Source organism: Babylonia areolata, chromosome 1 (genome assembly GCF_041734735.1).
Source record: "Babylonia areolata isolate BAREFJ2019XMU chromosome 1, ASM4173473v1, whole genome shotgun sequence".
Taxonomy (NCBI): Eukaryota; Metazoa; Mollusca; class Gastropoda; order Neogastropoda; family Buccinidae; genus Babylonia; species Babylonia areolata.
Window position 1 is genome coordinate 33,214,952 of NC_134876.1, and position 21,736 is coordinate 33,236,687.

Consider the following 21,736-nt stretch of genomic DNA (forward strand, 5'->3'; position numbering starts at 1 on the left):
GACAGACACTGGGGGCACGACACTGCTGACAGACAGACAGACACCACACCGCTGACAGACAAACAGACACGATGGCACTGGCAGTCAATCAGCAGCGTTCTCCGCGTGTGGTTCATCCATTTCGTCACTGTAGAGGTGCCGACGGATCGTTCAGTCATGGTTGTCACCACGTCAGCGTTCTTTCATCTATACATTCACCTTTTCATTTTCACCTGTTTACACGTGCACACGTGCACGGCGGAATACAAGCATAGTTGACATTAAACATAGGCCACTGACAATCATAAAAGAGACTTTTTAGTGCAGTGATGAAATTGCAAACATGTATAAGGAGACACGCAGAATTTCTCTCTCTCCCCCCCCTCTCTCTCTTATATATATATATATATATATATATATATATATAAGAAAAGAAAAAAAGACTCTTCGCAATATGATTATAGACTAAAATACATAAGTGACGCTTGACAACCATCATAATAAATCCCCTTTCAAATATGTATCAGTCAGTGCACCCATGTAGTGGGCAGGGAATGTATCACTGAGGTAGAAGATAACGACATTGACATCCACTGACACGTGCATCAGGTAGAAGATAACGACACTGACATCAACTGACACGTGCATCAGGTAGAAGATAATGACATTGATATCCACTGATGCATGCATCAGGCGGAACTTAGATAACGACATTGACATCCACTGACACATGCATCCAGGTAGAAGATAATGGCATTGACATCCACTGACACGTGTATCAGGTAGAAGATAAAGTGACATTGACATCCACTGACACACTGTGTATCGAGTAGAAGATAGTGACATCAGTGACATCCACTGACACATGCATCATGTAGAAGATAATGACATTGACATCCACTGACATGCATCAGGTAGAAGATAATGACATTGACATCCACTGGCACGTACATCATGTAGAAGATAATGACACTGACATCCACTGATACATGGATCAGGCGGAACTGAGATAATGACATTGACATCTACTGACACATGCATCAGGTAGAAGATGATGACATTGACATCCACTGACACATGTACCAGGTAGAAGATAATGATATTGTATCAGGTAGAAGATGATGACATTGACATCCACTGACACATGTATCAGGAAGAAGATAAAGTGACATTGATATCCACCGACATATGAAGATAATGACATTGTATCAGGAAGAAGATAATGACACTGACTGACATCCCGGCACTGACACATGCATCTGTCCACCCTTTTCTCCGACCGGCTGTCGACGCTGAGGACAGTTCTATCGGCACGTGTTGCGAGCCGGCCGGGACTTACCCGGTCACTGATTGTTCTTCAGTTCAAGCCCAGGGCCACGAGTTGCATGAGGCAATCTTTGCAGTGCTTAGTTTGCCGGCGGCCGGGCTTAGAGTTAGGAATGTTTCTAAGTCATTTGAATTAACCGTTTATGGCTCAGTAGTGCTGTTCAGTTAAGGCGAGCCCGAAGTCAATACTGATAACTAATATATGTATAAATAAATCAGTGGCTGACTAAACAGCAGTGGAAGCCAGTGCCGCCCGATCATGATGGGGTCGCCGGTACCGCGCCGGAAGGAGCAATGATCGACGGACGCATGACATCTCGTGTCGCCGGCAAGCACTGATGTCAACCGACTGAACCGTTTCAATCGTCATGAGGTGACCTCCATGGCTCAGTGACCTTAAACTCCGGCCAGTGACCTCGGTGACCCCACTGACCCGCCGATGACCGCGCGGCGGCTGCTCCGGTCGTCAGTCAACCCGAAGTGTGTGTGCGTGCGCGAGTAAAAAAATTTAAAAAAAAAATAAAAAAAATAAAGTGTGTGTGTGTGTATGTGTGTGTGTGTGTGTGTGTGTGTGTGTGACAGAGAGAGAGAGAGAGAGAGAGAGAGAGAGAGAAAGAGAGACAAGAGAGAGAGACAGAGAGAGAGAGAGAGATTCGTTTTCAGTTTCTCGAGGATCTCACATCGAGGGTTCACCGAGTTCACAGTATAAAAATAGGGCTCTGCTGACGGCACGGAGCATCTGTTCAGAAAAAAAAGTGCGCATCGAAACCCCACATCCGACTTTCTTTTTTTTCTGGATAGGCTTTTTGCCACTGTTCCACAAGGCATGCTCAAAATACATTCGTGACTGCTCTGCAATGTTACGAATGCACTTTTCTGACTTCATATGCTTTCACCACTCACGAGACGGCCTTCTCCGCCAAGAAATATAGTTTCCGATGTTCGTGCAGTTTGCTTTATTATCGATTCAAGTATTATGAGACAATATTGTGTGAATGTTAATTTCATGTATAATTACGTATGTGTAAAAATACACAAGATTTAGTGCATATCTGATTGAAAGGCGTGATCTGGCGGAGTAATATATGCATTTCTAGCAAGTCGAAGAAACTTTCAAGATGGAGGCGATTGCTAAGCACGACTTTTCCGCGACGGCAGAAGACGAGCTTAGTTTCAAGAAAGGGAGCGTGTTAAAGGTATTTGTCAATCATTTATAATTCATATGTGTTTTTCCGTTCTGGCAGTTTGTTGATCAGTCGATGCTGTCCATTCAACATGATGGAAATGGCTCGAATGTCTGCTTGAAACGGAGCCAGAGGTTCCCGAAAGAGTCAGACAGTGTCAACCTGTTCTGATGTTTGTTTTCACGATCAGTCCTTGCGATTTTTCACACATTTTGCCGCACTTCTACTTCCTGTTTAAAACAGTTCGCTTCCACGATAAGTAAGATAACCGGAGAGAGTCACTGTTATCAGGTAATATTCCGGGCTTGGCGTTTCCGTTTCAAAAAGGACTATTATTCTCGCGGTGCCAGCTTTGTTGATTGATTGTAATCTACGTGTAACATTGTAGAATTTTCTTTCTGCGCAAAGTACCGATTGTGTTTTGAGTCCTTTGCTTCAGGTGTACACATTTAAACGATGGATGATTTCGATATGGTGCCATCATAATCAAACAGTTCGTTGAAAGTAAAATTACACTCCTTGGACCAGGCTAAATGAACGGATATTAACACGTCACGTTGTGTCATAGACTCATACCTGACATTTTATATCCATTCATTTATTCAAATATTTAATGATAGTGTGGATAGGGAAGGGCGTGTTTTTTAGAATGAATATTACCAAATACAGTAATATGAGATGAAGAATGTTTTCAAAATCATCCAAATATTTCTGTTTGTTGGAAGTAATACTAAATACTAATAGTAATAGTCTGTAATAGAACCTTAAAACATCCTAACAGGGCTCAGTATCATGAAAATATTGTGCTTGATGAATAACACAATTATAATAGCACTCTTTCCGATATATTCACAATTATAATTGAACTCTTTCCGATATGCATACACATGTTTACAAACACACATTTCCTGCCTTGTACAATATCATGATGAGCATGAATCATACGAAACGTGATTCATTCATCAATAGTAGACAACTGTAAAACTAGTACTGGGTCAGCATATAAAAAAGAACTCTTTTTTTTATGTGCCAAACTAGAGAAAGTGGGTTGACCTCACTGTGCATGTTTGTTATTGTGCCATGACTTGGACTGTAGCCAGTGCAGACTATTCATGAACTGAACTTGAATAGATTGTAATGATGGTGTCTAATTCTTTGCATATTGTTTTTAACTTGACAAGTGACTTGGGTAAAAGATTATTTTAAAAAATTGTGTTCTTGTATAGACTGAAAATAGCTTGAACTTTTAAAATAAGAAAATATGGATTAAAAAAATCATTGCAAAATAATAGCAGTTCAAGATCATCAATAGCAGATAGGGAAATCTATATCTAGCAAAAGTAGCAGATGGAAAAGTTTAGTTACAAACTATGTAAGTTGCTTAGATCTGTTTCTGTAGGTTTGTTGTTTCTTTGTTCTTTTGTTGGTGGGGGTGGGGTTGACTTGCGGGAATGGACTAATATAGATAAACAATATCGTTTCTTCATTAAACTAGTTGGATATGCTACTTCAGGAAAGTGACATTTAGTGGGGTTTTAAAAAATTCAGGAAGGTGACATTTGGTGGGGTTTTAAAAATATTTTTGTGCTGATTAACATTAAAAAGCAGAATTCTTTGGAGAACCTGGATTTAAAAAATTAGGCCCATGTTGATTTTTGGGGGCTGATGTATGAATCCCAAGTTCTTGAAGATGAATCAGAAATGTTGACAGCTAAGTTGAACTTTAGAAAAGTAAAACACTAAATACTAATTTCAGTCATAGCTAAACTAAAGTGTCTTAACATCACGTAGTAGAGTTACCTGTGGTCATGTTATCAATAGTTGTCTTAACTTCAACTGGAAGTGGAAGTGAATCAAGCATTGTTACATCCTTTTGTATTAATTTGTTCTTCATTGATATTCATTTGACTTCATACAAGTGTTATGCCCTTTATTTTTCTTTGCACACCCACATATTCTTTGCTTTAAGTGAGCACTGTGTGAATGTTATGCAGGCCTCCTCTTCTCCCATGTCCACAAGAACATGAGTGGTGGTCTGGGGGATAGTCATTTGGATGATATGATACTTTGATACACCAAGATACAGTGTGCAATAAACACCCAGCACCAGTTAGCAAAAAATAACCCAGGAAACAAGAGAGTATTTAAAAAATAAATAAATAAATACCCCCCCTTCCCCCCACCCAAAAAAACAAAAACAAAACAAAAAAACCCAGCTAAAATAAGTATGAACTATACTGATACAGTGATAGTGATACTGATTCTAGTGATTTGTAAACCAGCACACATGGGGAACAGCAGCAGTCCTCTACTGGTCAAGTGTGGATCCTTTGTAAGATATGGGGAAATGAGAGGAAGAAAAATACCAGTGAAAGAAAATATGCTTATGTTGATTGTAGAAAGATGCTCATGTTGAGTGTGTTCTTTAGAACTTCATAACTTCATGATCAGTTAAAGCTTTATCAAAAGGCACTAGTTCTGCAACTAGGTGGTAATCATTGCCAGTAATACTGGCAGTATCAGGAAAAACAGTAGATGTTGTCCTGCATAACCAAAAGCAGGTGTTAAACCAAAACAGGTACCTGTACTAAACACCTCTGCATGTGACTCAATAACAGTGCATGGTCTCCTCTGGTAGGTGGCCTCTTTGCGAACAATGAGAATTCAACAAATCATGCCTGGGCGTGGCTGTTTGGGGTACATGTGAGAAGAGATGCTGGGTATGGAAAAGTGAAATGGCACAGATAATAGAGCTGGGGGGGGGAGGGGATGGGGGGGGGGGGGGGAGAAAAGAAGTTAAAGGAAAAGGAAGTGATTGATGTCACTCATGCCATAAGAAGTGAATTTTTTTGTTTGTTTGTTTTCTGGAATTCTTTTCTTTCTCTTTCTCTATCTTCCAACTACTGCTCTTAGGAAATTTTACGAAAATTATTAATAATTTATACTCCTTTTCCTCAATTTTTTCCCCATTACTCCTTATTTTTTATTTGTGTTCACAGTGTTTTTAAATCTTTCTTCTTTTTTTTTTTTATTATTGATATTGTTTGCATCTAGATATTTCTGTTGATCAGAGCTCCCAACAGACACACAGATGTGCAGCTGTGATGAACGAGAACCTCGCATGAGTAAATTCCCCATTTCACGTTCATCGATTGCATCAGATTCACTCTGTTAATGACTCTGTTCTGGGTGTTCAAAACTCCCCTCTGTTGATTCATATACCATTGAAATGCCTGCACAGATGCATCAAGCATAGGATTGCTGTATATTTCTTCCACTCCCTTCCAGTGCCAAGTGCCCACAGCAATCTGTTCATTCTGTTCTATGGACAGAACTGGACTGCAGTTAAAGTACTAAAACCAAATGAAGTGAAAACAATGTGTACTGACTGTTCAGTGTTGGTAGACTGCTGTTGCAGTGGACAGAGGCACTCTGCTGCCTTATTTTAGATCCGCCACATGCTCACAGTTCCCTCACCTTTCCTAAATGGTAACTTTATATTCTTGGTTGAATTTTTAATTGGAAAGAAAATAACTGTTGTTGCAACGTATGTCAGTTCTGGCATAAAAGAAAAGGTTTTCAGTCATCCCCCCCCCCCCCCCCCCCCCAAAAAAAAAAAAAAAAAAAAAAAAATCACCATTCATAGTTGGTTACACTTCTGTGTGTGTCTGTGTGTGTGCGTGACTGAGAGTGACAGAGGCAAGAGTGAGAAATACAGTTAGTATTACTGCAGGTTATTATTGTGTGTAAATTTTAATAGCTGATGTGCCCATTTAGGCATTAGGAATTAAAAGCAACAGCATCAAAATGTGATCAATTCCTTTCATCTGAAATTGGGAGCTCTTGATAATTTTGTGTTCAGGTGAGACTCAGAAATCTTTTATACCAGCTGTGAACATTGCTAAATATTTGTTTGGGGGGGGAAGATGACTTTCTACACATTTTTGTTCTGAGGAAAAAAAAAGATTGACCTTTTATTGTTTTAGTATGATGCCATTTGGATATATATGTGTTTTTAGAGTTTAAAGAAATACTGTATATAGTTGTTTTTTGTTTGTTTCATATCTGTTCATTTGTTTATAAATGGTTTTGTGAATTGATATGCAAATGATTTTTTTTTTCTATGGCTTCATATTTCTTTGCCCACTGCCAGATACTCAGTAAGGAAGATGACAAGAACTGGTACAGAGCAGAACAGGACGGTAGAGAGGGCTATGTGCCGCACAATTACATCACCATGAAAAGTCATCCGTAAGTGATTTCTTTCTTTGTGGGAAACTGTTTTTGTGCACCTTGCTTTGATATCTTCAGGTAAAAACAACATTGCTTTTGAAATGGCATTGTGAGACAGTTTTTATGATGTGTGTTGTTTTTATAATGTCCGTGATTTTGTTTGTATTTTTAGGGGGTGGGGGTACTCCTCCTCTGTCCCATGTTGGGTTGCTGAGGGCTATTTAAGTCACAAAGTAATGTCCCCACCTTCTGGAAATTTGGTGCTACTGCTGGAACTTCCATCTGTTTTGTCACTCTCTTTGTTTCTTGCTTTTTTCTTTTCTTTATGTCTTCCCTTCTTTCATATTTTCTTCTTCACTGGCTCTCATTCATCTTCATTTTTGGCTCATTCACAAATATTGATGGAATGGTCAACATCACTGGCACATCTTAAGCTTAACATACATGAATATGACTGTACTTGTGTCAGATTTTCTTTTCCATGATTCTTCAGTTCAGGTTCTAAATGATACTGTCACTTTTTAGCCAGGATATGACCCTAAGAGCAGAATGTTTTTCAGCCTGGACATAACCTTGAGAGGTCAGCTAGGCTATAAAAATAAAACTGGCTATACACATTTCTCCTCTTGATCTTTCCATTCTTTGATACATTCTCATCCTGAAGGTTTGTAAGAAACATTGTAGATTTCATTTGATTTGAACCCATTCCTTTCCAAGCATTTTTCCCGTCTATTTTGGCAGTTGAAAGGCACAGAACAGTGGTTTCAAAGCTGTCCTCCTCAAAGCTTTTCAGCCACTGCTGTGGCTTTGTTACCCAGTAGACAGCCTATCTATTGAGCAAGTGTGTGTGCTTCTGTGTTGGTGCTTTTCAGTTTGTTTGTGCATGAGAGAAAGAGAGAGAGCATGTTGATGCTTGCATGTTGGTGTAAGCACTATCTTATACTGCACATACATCACTGTTTGATCTTAGCAATGAAGACTGGTGGATTTAGTGCAATCCCTGCATTGTTAACTTCTTTCCTGTTCATTTACATTGAATCAGGACCGCATAAGAAGGTTCAGCTTCAGAGCAACGTTTTTGTGCAGAAGACAAGAGCTCCAAGAGTGCTGCTTGGCTTGCCTCTCCCATGTTGACAGAAATTTGGCGTCAGTAGTGTTTCTAAATATTTTGCTTACTTCTCTGAAGACAGAAATGCTATGGCTTCTGCGTCTGGTTTAGGTTGAAGCTGTATAGGGGGTTAAAAAAAAAAAAGTAATCTCTGCCGTGAAATACTCTGATCTAATTTAGTTTACAGTGGAACGAAACATTTTTCTTGGGATCTCAAACTGTCATTCCAGACTTAAATTGTTCTGAGTAGTTCTTAAAGCTTTTCTTTCAGTAATGTTATATATACTTTTACTTGTAGTTGTTCAGTAGTGGCAGTTGGAAGGAGAAAAACCTGACTTAATCAGATGGAATGTGGGCAGTATTACCCCAATATCAAAGTAAACTGTCATTCAGGACATTGTTAGCAAGTTATTCCAAAAACCAAATTTTTTTGTAGGTTTGTAAAAAAATTGTATGTCACTATGTGTGATCTGTTGTTAGTTTTTCATGTTTGGATGTGGGCAGTGTATTGTCTTTAAGATAAAACAAAAATTGTTTAACTTTCAGATGGTATGTGGGCAACATTACTCGGTGTCGTGCGGAACAGATGTTGATGCAGGGCAACTACCCTGATGGCACCTTCATGGTCAGGCGAAGTGAAAGTGCACCAGGGGAATTTTCCATCACAGTCAAGTGAGAAATTGTATATATTTTTCCCTTTGTCAGTTTCAGCTGTTATTGGAATGTTTTTCCAGTTTCTTTGGGAATGAAAGAAAAGGTTTTCTTATTGTGTTATGCATGTAAGATAGGATTAGTTCTAGGGATGTTTAGTGACAAGTGCAGAGATTAAAGAGTGAGCGCTAGACAGAGGAGTTCGTGCGGATTTTGTGACTATTTTGATAAAATGCTAATATTGTTCACTGGTATGATTTTGCACAGTAATGAGTGGCTGACATTTTATTTTATCTATGATATTTATGTTTCAGTTGTGATTTTTTTGTGTGTGTGCGTGTTTTGACATTGAATTTGAATCCTTCATGCCTCACCCCTCATTCTCTTAAGGTAAACCGTAAAGGAGTCCCATTGGACCTCTTTGATTTTTTCACTTGTCAGAAACCCTGCTGCTGCTTTCTTTCTTTGTAGAGGATCCAGGTTTACTGTTTCGTTTTTCTTGTTTGTATTTTGTTATTTGTACCAGTGAGTCAATTAGTGAACATGAATTATCACTCTGGATCAGTGAATCTGAATCGTGCACATCATCACGTGTCTGACATTGACTGTCACTGGCACTGGTGTAAGGTTTTAAGAGCAAGCCAGTAAGGTACAAGGAAAATAATTTCATTTGTTTGTTTGTGTGGGGCTTTTTGTTGTTTTTTGGTATGTGTGGGGGTGGTTGGGAGGTGTCCTCCTTTCTTCTGTGTATATCTTGAGCATCATGCTGAAGTACAAGGGATGTTGGGTTGCTGTTTGGCGAAAAATAAACATCTTTCTTTGACGGGTTTATCATACTGGGGACTACGTTTGCTATCCCTCTCTGTCTGCTCCTTTTGTATGGTTTGGATTTTTTTTTTTCTAAGTCTTCATTCATCTTCAGCTTTCTGTTTGTCTGTCTGTCTGTCAGTCTGTTTGACTCTCTTGTCTGCAGTTCATTTTCTTTCTTGTTTTCAAAATCTGCCTCTGTCTTTTGTGTGTGTGTGTAGTGGATATGGGCCATAGTTATATAGGATGTTTAGCTAGCTGTGGAATTAGTGACTGAGATTGAGAAATGACGGGGATGTTTTTGGCAGATACGGAGACGGAGTGCAGCACTTCAAAGTATTGAGGGACGGAGCAGGGAAGTACTTCTTGTGGGTGGCCAAGTTCAACTCCCTCAACGAACTGGTGGACTACCACCGCACGTCATCAGTATCCCGCACCCACACCATCCTCTTCAGAGACATGCCTGTGCAAGAGACGGTGAGTACATTCCTGCTGAAGTTGGGCAGACTTTTTTTGTTTTTGTTTGTTAATCTCAACAGTTGAGGTTTGTGTATCCACATGTTTTGAAAAAAAGCTTTGGCAGCCATTGATAGAACATTTCGTTGTTTGCTCTCTTTCTCTCTCTCTTTTTCCATGTAAAAAGATTTCTTTTTATAATTCCACTCCGTTCCATGACAACCCCTTCCTCTCATTCCTTTGGAAAAAAAATTCTCCTTTCTTCTTTTATGTCCCCTTCATCCCTCCCCATTGTCTTTTCTTTCTTCAGAGTCGATCACGAGCTTTGTTGCTAAATGTGTTAAATGTGTTCTAGTCTGTTCTATTTATTTCCATGTGTGCACATTAAGAAATCAGACTGAGTATGATGGGGGTTTAAGTTCTCAGCCTAGTAATTCATTCTCTGTCTGGCTGTCTGTTTCTTTCTCTCCTCTCTTCTGTCTCACTGTCTGCCCCTAGTATCTTTTCATGTTGGTATTTTTTTTGTTTCTTTTGTTTTTTGGTATGTTAAGATTTTGTTTTTTAAATTGAAAGAGGATACTGGTAACTGTATTCTTAACTTGTTCAACCCTAGGTAGTTTACAGCCTTGGCAGGCTTCCCTGTCACATGATGCAGAAAATTGCAGACAATACGCTAAAAAGGGCTGGGTGTTGTTTTTTTTCAAAACACTTGGTGGAACAGCCGGAAGTACTGTAGAAGTTTGTTCCCTTTGCCTTCAGTTTATGGATATATGTGGAAACTGTTTTAATAGATGTTTCCTGAAGTGATGATTTTGTCTGCTTCACTGCAAGTGTGGTGATTGACGTCATGTTTCAGTACGTGGAAGCCAAGTTCGACTTTGAACCCCAAGATTCCGACGAGCTGGGGTTCCGGCGGAAAGACAGAATCAGAGTGATTGAGCAGTCCAACGACAACTGGTGGAAAGGAGAACTGAACGGCAGGGAAGGTGTGTTCCCCGCCACGTACGTGGAGGTCATACAGAACCCTGACCAGCACTGACAGTGTGCGTGTTTTATCAACAGAGACAACTGAATGTGATCTTGTGCACTCACTCACACACATACACACACACAAACACACACATGCACTCACGTGCTTGCACACACACACACACACACACACACACACACACACACACACACACACACACACTGTTCCCCTACTCCTCACACGCCCAGACATCTCCCACCCCCCCATCTCCTCAAAACGCAGACATTCAAATCTGGGCAGAAGTTTGACTGAGTGGATTTCTGTGGAAACAGGTGGACGCTGATCATTTGCCCAGGTCTTTTTTTTTCTTTCTTTTTTTTTTTTTCGGTGGTTTTGTGATGAGCTCTGTGGAGCTAGAGGGGACAAAATGTAGAATGGGTGGTGGTGTAATAACTGCGAAATAAGTCAAACTTCGATAGCTCACAGGATTTCTAGGCATGACCTAGATTGTCTTGTTTTTTTTCACATGGGAAGAGTTTGTGTGTGTGCTTTTGTGAGAGAGAAAGTGTATGTCTGTGTGATCGCATGTGTGTGTATAGGAGTGTGTGTGCTAACTTGTGTGTGTGTGCTTGTGTGTGCCTGCAAAAAGATTGAAGTTCTGTATAATTTTGCCTGGTTGGAGTATCTGGAATGTGGACTGATTTTTTAGCCCAGTGTGGAAGAGCCAAGAACATCATGGGAATTGGATTATATGAATTGTTAAAAATTGTTCGTTATCCTTTGTATTCTGTTGTACATTGGTCAGTGCTTGTGTTTTTCAGCATTGAGTTTATTGTTGAACTGGTGATACAGCTTGTGCTTTATTTGTACTGTTTGTTCGCAGATGTTGCTCTTTCACATCAACACACGAATAAATTGCATTTCACGTTAATGTGAACTCCACACAGAGCTCTGTTCCTACCAACTGAGTCAGAAAAATAATGTCTCTGGGTCTGAATTTTGTACTTCTCGGAGCAGTTGTACTCATTTGAGTCACTGTACAAAAACCATGTGACACTTGGACACATTAACTCTTTGAGCCCTGAGTTCCTGAGCAATTTTAACCCTTCTGCCTGAGCTCCTGAACCAAAATTTGCAAATAATTGGTATTTAATGTGTCACAGCAGATATAAAAAGAGTGCCCTGACCACCGCTTTACCGGACATAATGCCTAGCCACCGGTTGAGCGGTGCATAAACACTTTTGTCGTGTTTTGCTATTGGTTGACTTATATTGAAATCAATCTTTTTTATCCAGAGCACATGCACAAAACACAGTGAAAAGGCACGGCCATGTTGGTACTACGTTTGCTGACGTCAGAATATTACGGTTTTTCTGATTGGCTCTTCAGTATAAGTCAACCAGTAGCAAAACACAAGTGTTTACGCACCGCACAACCGGTGGCTAGGCATTATGTCATTTTTCTCTACCACCGGTAAAGCGGTGGTCAGGGCTTAAAGGGTTAAGTTTTTCACCATTTTGATATTTAGTTTGAAACCAGTTATGTGAAATCATAGCAGTTGCAAAATTGTAGTGTTAATGTTTTTTGTTGTTGTTTTCACAGAGGAAAAGTTCGAAATTCTAGAGTGCAAAATTGTGTAACCAAAACATCTTTTTTCATTGTTCATATTTTGACTTGCTTAAATCCAGACATTCAGGTGAAGAATCTTGTGTAAACCTAAAAAGAGAATGACCAAGTGTTGGGTTGTTTTTTATTTTTATTTTAAATTATTATTATATTTATTTTATTTTATTTTTTTAACATTTCATGGTTTGAAGGAAATCAGTGATACATGAGCACATGATGCCATGTTGTGATGCTTGAGATTGCCAAACTACAACCACCCAAGTGTCTCCTAAAATGATGTGTTCATGTAAAAAGTTGCCCTGGAGCTGGGATGGCCAAGGCTGACAGGGGGTTCCTTCTCTGTCCTTTTTCAGTTGTTGTATACTTGAGAGAATTTTTTAAAAAGAGATCTGTTGTTGCTTGCATTACAGTAATGTTTGTTTTTTGAGCTTTCATAGCTGGAACACAGCAGAGAGGGTACTGTTCAGCAGATGGTACATGCGGATGAGGGAAAGATTATGATTCTGTAAGGTGCCATTTTTGGGTGTGTTTTTTTATTGAACAAAGAAAGAGAATATGCTCCATGATAAAATGATTTTCTGGCTTTGTGCCCAGTTGACAGGCCTGTCACCATATGTACTTTGAGCAAAGCGTGATTCACTGAACCCCAAACCACACGCCCCACACATACCCACCCTGCTGTTTCTCTTGCAGTAAAACTGCTAAGAGGAAGCAAGCAAAAACTTGAGAGGTGATTTTGTTGTGTGTGTGTGTGTTGAATGATTCATAATGGCCCAAGTATGAACAGCAACACAGTATTTGAGAGTGAGCAGAGCATTATGTGATGAAGGGATGATCATTCTTGGTCTGTTTTTGAGAAGCGTTTCAGTTTTGTCAACCAACAGGAGAGTTGTCAGCTTATGAGCCAGTCCTCAGGGCTCAGTTTTGTCTTCTTCCTCTTCTGTTTTGAAAAACCGTCGGATGCATAGACTGTGGTGTGGAATGTCGACAAGCAACAGAAAAGCTGATGGTGACCTTTTCAGGTGTATTCCATAGTATGGACCCAAACTTTGTCTTTTGATCAGTGATGCTTGTCCAGACTGATAGTTCTCAAGTTCTACATGGTGGGACGTGTGATGTTGCACTAAGCATGTGAAGCTTTTTGCATGAGGGTAGACAATATTACAAAAGATGTGTACATTATATTGATAAGAGGGGTGATGAACAGTTATTTCATGTGGAGCACCATTGACTCTTCACAGAGTTGAGGGAGAAGTAGAAGAAGACATAGAATTTAAAGAAGAGATAATGTTTCACATTTAAAATGGGAGTATTTACAATTTTTATTAACAGGCTTAGTTTTGCTTAAAATTTCACATGCCGCACATTCGTTTTTACTTGTTTCTGTCTTCATTGCAGGCTTGGGTTCAGTAAGTTTCGGATGTCTTTCAGGGTCTGTTACATGTCAGACCTTCATGACCATGAAGTGATCCATTTTACTAGAGTATCTGTGGCCCAGTAAAACAAGAAGCATAGAAAAACAGCATTTTGAAACGGGGTTTTGATGTATGTTTATGATGTTCAATAATCATGCATGCATGTGTACCTTGCTGGTTGATTCCATCCCCCAGAAAAGTTGTCATGCTGTCTCTGAAGGTTGGCTTCAAGTGTATGCATATGTCATATATGTACATGTTCAGTTTAAGTTTCATGAGGTCATAAAGTTAAACACACCCCTCAGCCCTCTTGCTGAAAGGAGTGGGTGACAGGATGGAAGATTGCAAGAAGGAGGCTATTAAACCCTTTCATTCTTTTCTTCTTCATTCGTTTTTTTATGGTGAATATTTTTTCCAGACCCCTCAAACGCTTCTTTCTCTGTCTCGTCTCCACACTTCACCCACAGCATTTTCTACTGATGTGTGTTGGGACATACTGGAGGCTGATAACTTATTAGTGGTGAAGGATTGAGTTGTAAAATGACTTTTAGACAGCACTTTCCTTTTTCTTTTTTTTTAACCTGAAAGCATATGATCAAAGTGTTAACATGAAACCCCATCTACTATATGAAAGATTAAAACAAAAAAAATCTTTTTACTTTTGTGTTTACTTTCTTTTTATCCATTTCTGTTTTCTCGTTCCTTGTTGTTGTGTTTTTTTGGGGGATGAGGTGCGGGGGTGTGGGGGGGGAGCATTTTCTGAGTCAGGTGGTGGTGAGCTTAACGACCTGTTGGCAATCTGCCCTTATGGTCAAGTTGTTTATTGCTATAGTCTTTCTCCTCTAAAGGTGGTATTGTTGAGGTGTTAGTCCTATTATTTGTCTCTTATCCCTTCTCCCTTGTATATTGTGTATATCTGCAGGTGTGACATATTAGTTACATTGTTATTTTTTCTCTGCATGAAAAATACAAAACAAAACCAAAAATGGGGGGAATTGGGAAGATGGGATGTTTCATGTTCTTAAGTTGTTCAAAAATTGTCACTGTTGTGTTTTAAAAAAAATATTGAAAAAACAAACAACAGATAGGTGTATCAAGGGGAGACTATCCTGACTAGAGGAATGAAAATGTTGTACAGTTGGAAAGACCTGTGCAGAGAAGTGTTGTGAGAGTGTTCTGTGCCATGGCAGTGCAGTGATGTCAACTTTTTAATGGTCACTAATGATGAGGGCCGGCATTAGCAATGATTGTGACATCGCAGTAGTTGGGCAGACAGGCACAGCTAGGGGAGATATAAAAGATACATTCCACCACATGGATTTATTGGTTATACACTCTGTATTCATTTCTTAAAAGTAAAATGATTCAGCATTTGACAAGGTATTTGCACATTTGAATTTTCTTTGTTTTGAAGGAAGCCTACCAGACACTTTATCGTGGTTGTTAGTTTGCTTTTTGTGCTTTGATTTTTTAAAGAATATTGGAAAATATGACGACACGACTTTCTTGAAGTTTTCGTAACAGTTCACATCTGTTGTCCTCAGTTTTATGGATTCTCTCCCATGGTTAGGTTCAGAGCATCCGGCCCTAATTTCTTTAATTATCAGTTATCAGACAGTGAATGCCAATACTTGATACTGTAATTCTACCTGGTTGTGAAATGTTCATCATGAGCTTCATTGTATACAAATTTTGTTGATGAAATCTGGACTTCATAGGAAATATTGGAGCCCATACAACACTTACTCAGCGCTTTTTGTCAAATGGAGCTGAAAGCGAGTTGCATGTACAGAAGAAAGAAAAAAACTTGTCAACTTTGAATAACAAAATAATGAGATAAAGCGGTTGACATAAATTTCAGACATCATATAATGATTTCTTCTTTGAAATCAAAATGATGTTGATTAGATTGGGTTGTTGAGGGCAGGGGGAGTGAGAATTAAATACAGTATTAGATAACTAGAAACAGTATTAGAATTGTGTGAAAACACACACACACACACACATACACACACACATACACCTCATACACACACATACACCAGTTTTGCCCTCCAGAAGTAGTGAACTTCATCAGTTTTAGACTCTAGTCATTCAAAAGCAACTTTGTAAATTGATAATGGTAATACGTATTTGTATGTTTTACGCTTAAGTTACATTGTGCGAATTCATTGTATCTTTCTTGTGTTAATTAGGTTCCAAAGTTCCAGCAGTTGCTCTGGTAAAATTCAGACTTCAGACAAAGTGCTGATTGGCTCCTCCGACACACCAAGTTAGAGCAAAAATGTTGTTATAATCATCCGAGGTCAGTCTGTCATTTGTCTTTGAATTTGCAGAGCAAAATCCAAGATAATTACTGTGGCAGCAACTTCCAGAATTCATGAACTTGTGCCAGTTCACTTTTAAGTTTGAAGTTTTCTGTTTAAGGTTAATACATACTTCTACCAGATATCATCACTGATATTCACCTTAAAGCAATAACAACTTAAGTGACTTTACTTCTTCTTTTTTTTGTTTTGTTTTAAGAAAGGTCACTTGTGTAGCAAGTGGTGTTTCTGTTCATATTTGTTGTTTTGTCTTTTGTTTTTGTGGGGTGTGATATCACTATTCTGTTTTGTGGGACTTTATCACTTTTCTTGTCTTTATGTTTGCACTAGTTCTAAGAAGATAGTCATTGGGTTTGGTGTTTGTAAACAATAGTTTGGAAACTTTCGTGTTTCACCATTGTGTTATTACCACTAATGCCCAAAACAAGCTGTTTTTGTAAAGCTGGTTTTTCTTTTTCTGTTCCCTGTATGTTTTGAAGTTAGTGTTGAGTATAATACTATGAATATGGGATGCAGGGATTTAAAAAAAATTTGAATGGTGAATTCAAGATTCATTCCCGTACAGAAATAGATTTGAAGTATGTCATTCTGAAAAGCTGAAGTGAAGGCACTGTTTTATCAAATACAAATACTTAAACCAAAGTTGTCATGTATTATTCACTGTAAAGATATCAGGAGAAAAAAAAGTGGTGCAATAGATCAGATTAGATCCAAATCCTTTTTGGGAATATTTGGCCTGTAATGTATCTGTTCATCAAAGATAGATAAATAGATAGATATAAAGTTGTGGAATATATGGCCTGTATTGGAATATTTTCATTACTTTTTATTTTATTGTATTGTATTTATTGTATATATAGTAATAATTTTGGAAATATAAAAGAAGTATCTTGAAGCACACAGGATTCATAATGATCATAAATGTCTTTTGAATGATAGAGGTTTCAGGTATTTAGAAGTAACCGTAAAACCACAGAGGTTTCATATGATTAGGAGTAAGATTTAAATCACAGAGGTTTTGTATTGGCAGATGTATCTTTTGAATCACAGAGGTTTACTGCAAGTGATATGATGGCCAAGTGTTGTCAGTTAGGGCAGTACTGATGAAAATAGCTTGGAGGCTTGTCACCATTTGGGGCACTGCGTTTGTGTCTTGGGAATTTTTTTATGGTAACAAATGTTTTTTCAGTGAAAAAAATTATTTGCAAGTTTTTTTATCATGAGGAAGAAAAATATGAAATCTGAATGAAATATCTGAGTTGTACATTATTTTGGAACTGCGATATGTGAAGCAGCTGAATACTATATGGATGTCTTGATGAAAGAGTGGTTTGAGAAAGGATTGGAGATAGCGTGATGTGCGTGTGCCCCAGGGTTTCATGATTTTTCTCTTTGTGGGTGCAGGAGTGGACAAGGTGGTTCTGTTGTCATACTGTGCAAATGCTTCTTGGGCCTCTGCAGCCTGTCATGATTACTTGTAAATAGCCATGTTTCAAGGAGACCAAGTGGGGAAAAAAAAAAGGGGGGGTTCCAAGTTTTTGTCATCCTTCTCTCTTTTCTTTTGTTGTTTAAATATTTTTATAGATGTGTTTTGGATTACAAATCAGCTTCATTTGTATTTTATCCTCTTTTTTATGGGGGCTGGGGGGGCTTGCATAGCATGACCTTTTTTTTCCAGGCTGAATACTTTTGAGTTTGTTAGCAAGAACAGAAGCTCCCCCTTCCTTCCTCCCAGCGTAGGAGGTGATACCTTCGCAACTCACATCTTGGCAGTGATGGCTGGTGCCCATGTCTCATCTCATCCCCCCATCCCAACCCCCAGGTTGATATAATTGAACACCGTTACCAGTGGACATAATTGACCCAGTAAGCTTACATTTTTGCCTCGGCATTGTCTCCTGATCCATCTGACCAGAACCTTTCATCAAGAATGTGTAGTGGTTTTGATCCTTCTTTATAAAGCTTAGTGGTTTAGGCGTTAACTGTTTGGGAGGGGTGCTGAAGTCTGGGTAAGCAGGCCCTGTTTGTGGTTTCTGGAGGTAATTTTTCCTGTCATGGGATGTTGATGGTTTGGTCTTGATTCTGACAAAGTTTTCTTCTGTTTTTGTTATTGTTTTTTTCATATTTGACTCACTTGTGTAAACAAAGTGAGTCTATGTTTTAACCCGGTGTTCGGTTGTCTGTGTGTGTGTGTGTGTGTGTCTGTGTGTCCGTGGTAAACTTTAACATTGACATTTTCTCTGCAAATACTTTGTCAGTTGACACCAAATTAGGCATAAAAATAGGAAGAATTCAGTTCTTTCCAGTCATCTTGTTTAAAACAATATTGCACCTCTGGGATGGGCACCAAAAAAAAAAAAAAAAAAAAATGAAGCCTAATTATATGCAAACTGCATTTACTGTTATATTTATATTTTTTGTATTCTCTAAACTTGGCACTTTGATCTGATATTCTGACCCAACAACAAGAGCAGTCATTATTATCATTTTTTGTTCAAACAGGAACTTCTTTTGCTAAGCATGGAAGTTTTATTTATTTTGCAAACGTTTTGGTGCAGATAGTAAAAAAGGGAAATTGCTCTGTAATTAATGCTAGGGGACTTAATTCGCTTTAAACTGATCTTTCTCATCTTAAACATTACATTTTGAAATTATACTCAATACATAAAAAGCTTGGATTTTTTTTTAAGTGTATCGCAAGTGAGTTTTGAAGGGCTTGCCTCTCTTGTTTTAATTTGAAAAGAAAGGGCTGAACCGGTGGTGGTGGTGGACGGCAGTCTTGTCATCAGACGAAGTACCTGACTAATGTCAGGACAGTAAGATGATGATGGTATGGGAGGTATGTGAAGGTTGTGAGAGTTGTCTGGTAATGATTGATAACAAAGATGTGGGGAGGGGAGGGGGGAATGTGCAGTTCTGCTTTAATGTGTCCTTAGATATTAAACTCTGATAAATCACCACTGCCTCTTTTTCTCACTTCCCTTCCGCTGGAGAAAACTGAACTGGGTGGTTGTAGGTAGTTCCAAAGTGTGCTTGCTTTTTGTGAACTGCTTTTGTTTCTTCCTTGGGGTTTTTTGCTTTGATTTCTTTTTTAAAAATTAATTTAATTATTCACTCACCGCTTTAGCATATCATGCTTTTTTTGTGTAAGGAAATCAGTCAGGTATCTTTCCTGCTGATGTATTGGCTCTGGATTGCTTGTGATAGATTTTTTTTAACAATGCGACCAGCATTTACACTGCTAGAAAAAGGATTAGTTAGGGTGTATGGCTATTGATGATGATGATGGTACATGTACTTCTTAGTGATGGAGTGACTAAAGGCGTTTTGTTTACTTTAGCGGGAACAAAATGCCTTTGGTCACTGGCTTGGTTTTTCCCTCTGTGTGTGTGTGTGTGTATGTATGTATGTATGTGTGTGTGTGTGTGTGCGTGCGTGCATGCATGCGCACGTGTGTGTGTGTGAGAGAGAGAGAGAGAGAGGATTTGGTATTGATTGAATGCTTTCTGTACCGTTCAGCTGTTGTGTCATCAGAACTGTCCCCTTTCTGCATTGGAATCTTCTGTCTAGTGAATAGTCACCTGTTCTCTGCAGAATTGTTCAAGGTAAAGTTTGTTGTATCTTTCTGTCTGTCTGTCTGTCCGTCTCTCTCTCTCTCTCTCTCTATCTCACCTGTCATTGTTTCTTCCCCTTAAAAAACGACTAAATGAAAGAGTGATTTGGAAAATGAATGCCATTTGGTTGATTGTTGAAGCATGTTATTTGTTTGCATCATCCATTCAGGAACTTGTTGGAGACAGCTAAAAATCCTGACATACAGAGTTTCAAAATGGAAGTGGGTCACTGATGACAGGAACAAAGAAAAAAAAGAGGGTGGGAATTCTTTGATATGGTCCAAGATGTACATAATTGATGCATGTGATCAGAGTTTTGACTGTTGAAATGGACATAATTTACCACTGAAGGGGTTTGAAAGCTCTGTATCACATACCATTAGTGCAGACGAATCTGAGACTGTCTTCGTCATGCTGGTGGACTTTTAGAATCAGAGTACAAACAATGGCAACAAACTGCTCACGTAGGAGAGTTTGTTTTCTTCAAGCCAATACTATTCAAAGTTACTCGCAGTATTCACCGAGCAGGTTTGTGAACATGTTTGAAGTCAGAAGTGCCATCAACATTGCTGAGAGAAAAGGTGTTCTTTGAAGACCAGTGAATGATTTTAGTTGTGTCAGTTTTCTCATCTTTCTTGTGGATGGCAACAGATTCATTCTATTGGGTATCATTCGAGTATGGCTGCTTTCTGGAGTGAGTGAGTGGTAAGCAGAACAGGTGGTCCATACGGAAAGAAGTGTACCGGTTCATGATAGATTTTTTTTTCTTCTAGACTGCTTAGTTTGTGACTTTTTTTTTCCTGTTTTTGATTTTGTTTTATGATGTAACATCTATAATGAATTTGCAAAATACTATATCCTTTTTTTTTTAATTTTGTCTACAGAGAGCAAAATGTTAACATAATGTTACTACATCCATTGCTTTGAGAATGTAGGCACTAGTCTTGTTTTTGTTCCATAACTTTTTTTTAATCATGATTTTGTGATCACTTACAAGCCATTTGTTCATTATTTCCCTTTTTTTCCTTTTTATTTGTGATAAGCTGTCTCTTGATCTGCTGACGTTTTTGCACTTTTTTTTTTTCTTTTCAAACAGCAAATAAAAAGTCAAAACACAACAGAAATGTTGCATCACTGAATATAAAGAAATGACTTTACCGGTGTTGGATAGTGATTCACCCCCACCCCCACCCCCCAAAAAAGAAAAGAAAACCATATTAACTTTAAAAATAAAAAAAAGAAAGAAAAAGAAAAGAAAAACAGCTGTAAAATTAGAGGAAGTAGGTGTGAAATCTTTTTTTTTATTAAAAATTGTTTTTTTACTCAAGATCTGCAACTGTGTTTTGTTAAGTAGATTAAAAGTGCTTTTGTTACACATTGTGTAGGTGGCTGTTGTTGGTATGTCAGTACATGTGGTGATGTGTTTACTATGAAGTTGCCTCAAGTCTCTCCATCCTTCCAGCAACTTGTCTCCTCTCGTCAACACGATCACAGGTGGCTTCAGAGTGCTGTTTTATGTGGAGCTAAGTCAGTTTTCAAATAAATCAGTTCACAGCAAAGTTTTTGTGCGAGTGTGTGTGTGTGTCACTGTGTGTGTAAATAAGTATGTGATGCATGTGCCTGTTTCCAGTGTTGATAAATCTGTGGTTTCTGTTTGTGTGTGTGCCCCTGTGTGTACTGCAATGTGAACATGTGTGTCTTGTGCCTTGGTATATTTGTGTGTTGTACATATATAAACATGATGTGTGTGTGTATGTTAGTGTGTGCATGCATAGGTTAATGTATGTGTGAGGCAATCATAACGGTGCTGAATGCTCATTTGTCAGTGCAAGCATATCAGAAGTGTTGCACCAATGTTTTATTGTGGGATTTTTTGTATGCGTGCTGGATGCATGAAAAAGACATTCACAGAAGTGGCAAAAAGATGGACATTATATTACACACTTAGTGTCCTGACCACTTTTAAATGAAGTTCTGTAAGATGCAGGTCACAAAGTTACCAAATCACTTGTTACTGACTGTACCAAGCGCCGTAGGAT

At 38.6% G+C, this 21,736-nt stretch overlaps 1 protein-coding gene across 1 annotated transcript; it reads left to right on the forward strand.

Moving 5' to 3' along the window:
- Positions 1 to 2,376: 2,376 nt before the first annotated feature.
- On the forward strand, positions 2,377 to 21,256 carry LOC143282023 (growth factor receptor-bound protein 2-like). Its single transcript, XM_076587451.1, has 5 exons — positions 2,377 to 2,501; positions 6,643 to 6,740; positions 8,377 to 8,502; positions 9,597 to 9,765; positions 10,601 to 21,256. Exons 1-5 carry the CDS (start codon positions 2,424 to 2,426, stop codon positions 10,781 to 10,783), a joined length of 654 nt encoding a protein of 217 aa, XP_076443566.1. The 5' UTR covers positions 2,377 to 2,423; the 3' UTR covers positions 10,784 to 21,256.
- The last annotated feature ends 480 nt before the right edge of the window (positions 21,257 to 21,736 follow it).

Excerpts from the sequence above, each read along its gene's own strand:
- LOC143282023 (XM_076587451.1), top strand. The coding sequence starts at position 2,424 with ATGGAGGCGATTGCTAAGCACGACTTTTCCGCGACGGCAGAAGACGAG. Across the intron at positions 2,502-6,642 it reads AGAAAGGGAGCGTGTTAAAG|ATACTCAGTAAGGAAGATGA; the intron begins GTATTTGTCAAT and ends GCCCACTGCCAG. Across the intron at positions 6,741-8,376 it reads ATCACCATGAAAAGTCATCC|ATGGTATGTGGGCAACATTA; the intron begins GTAAGTGATTTC and ends TTTAACTTTCAG.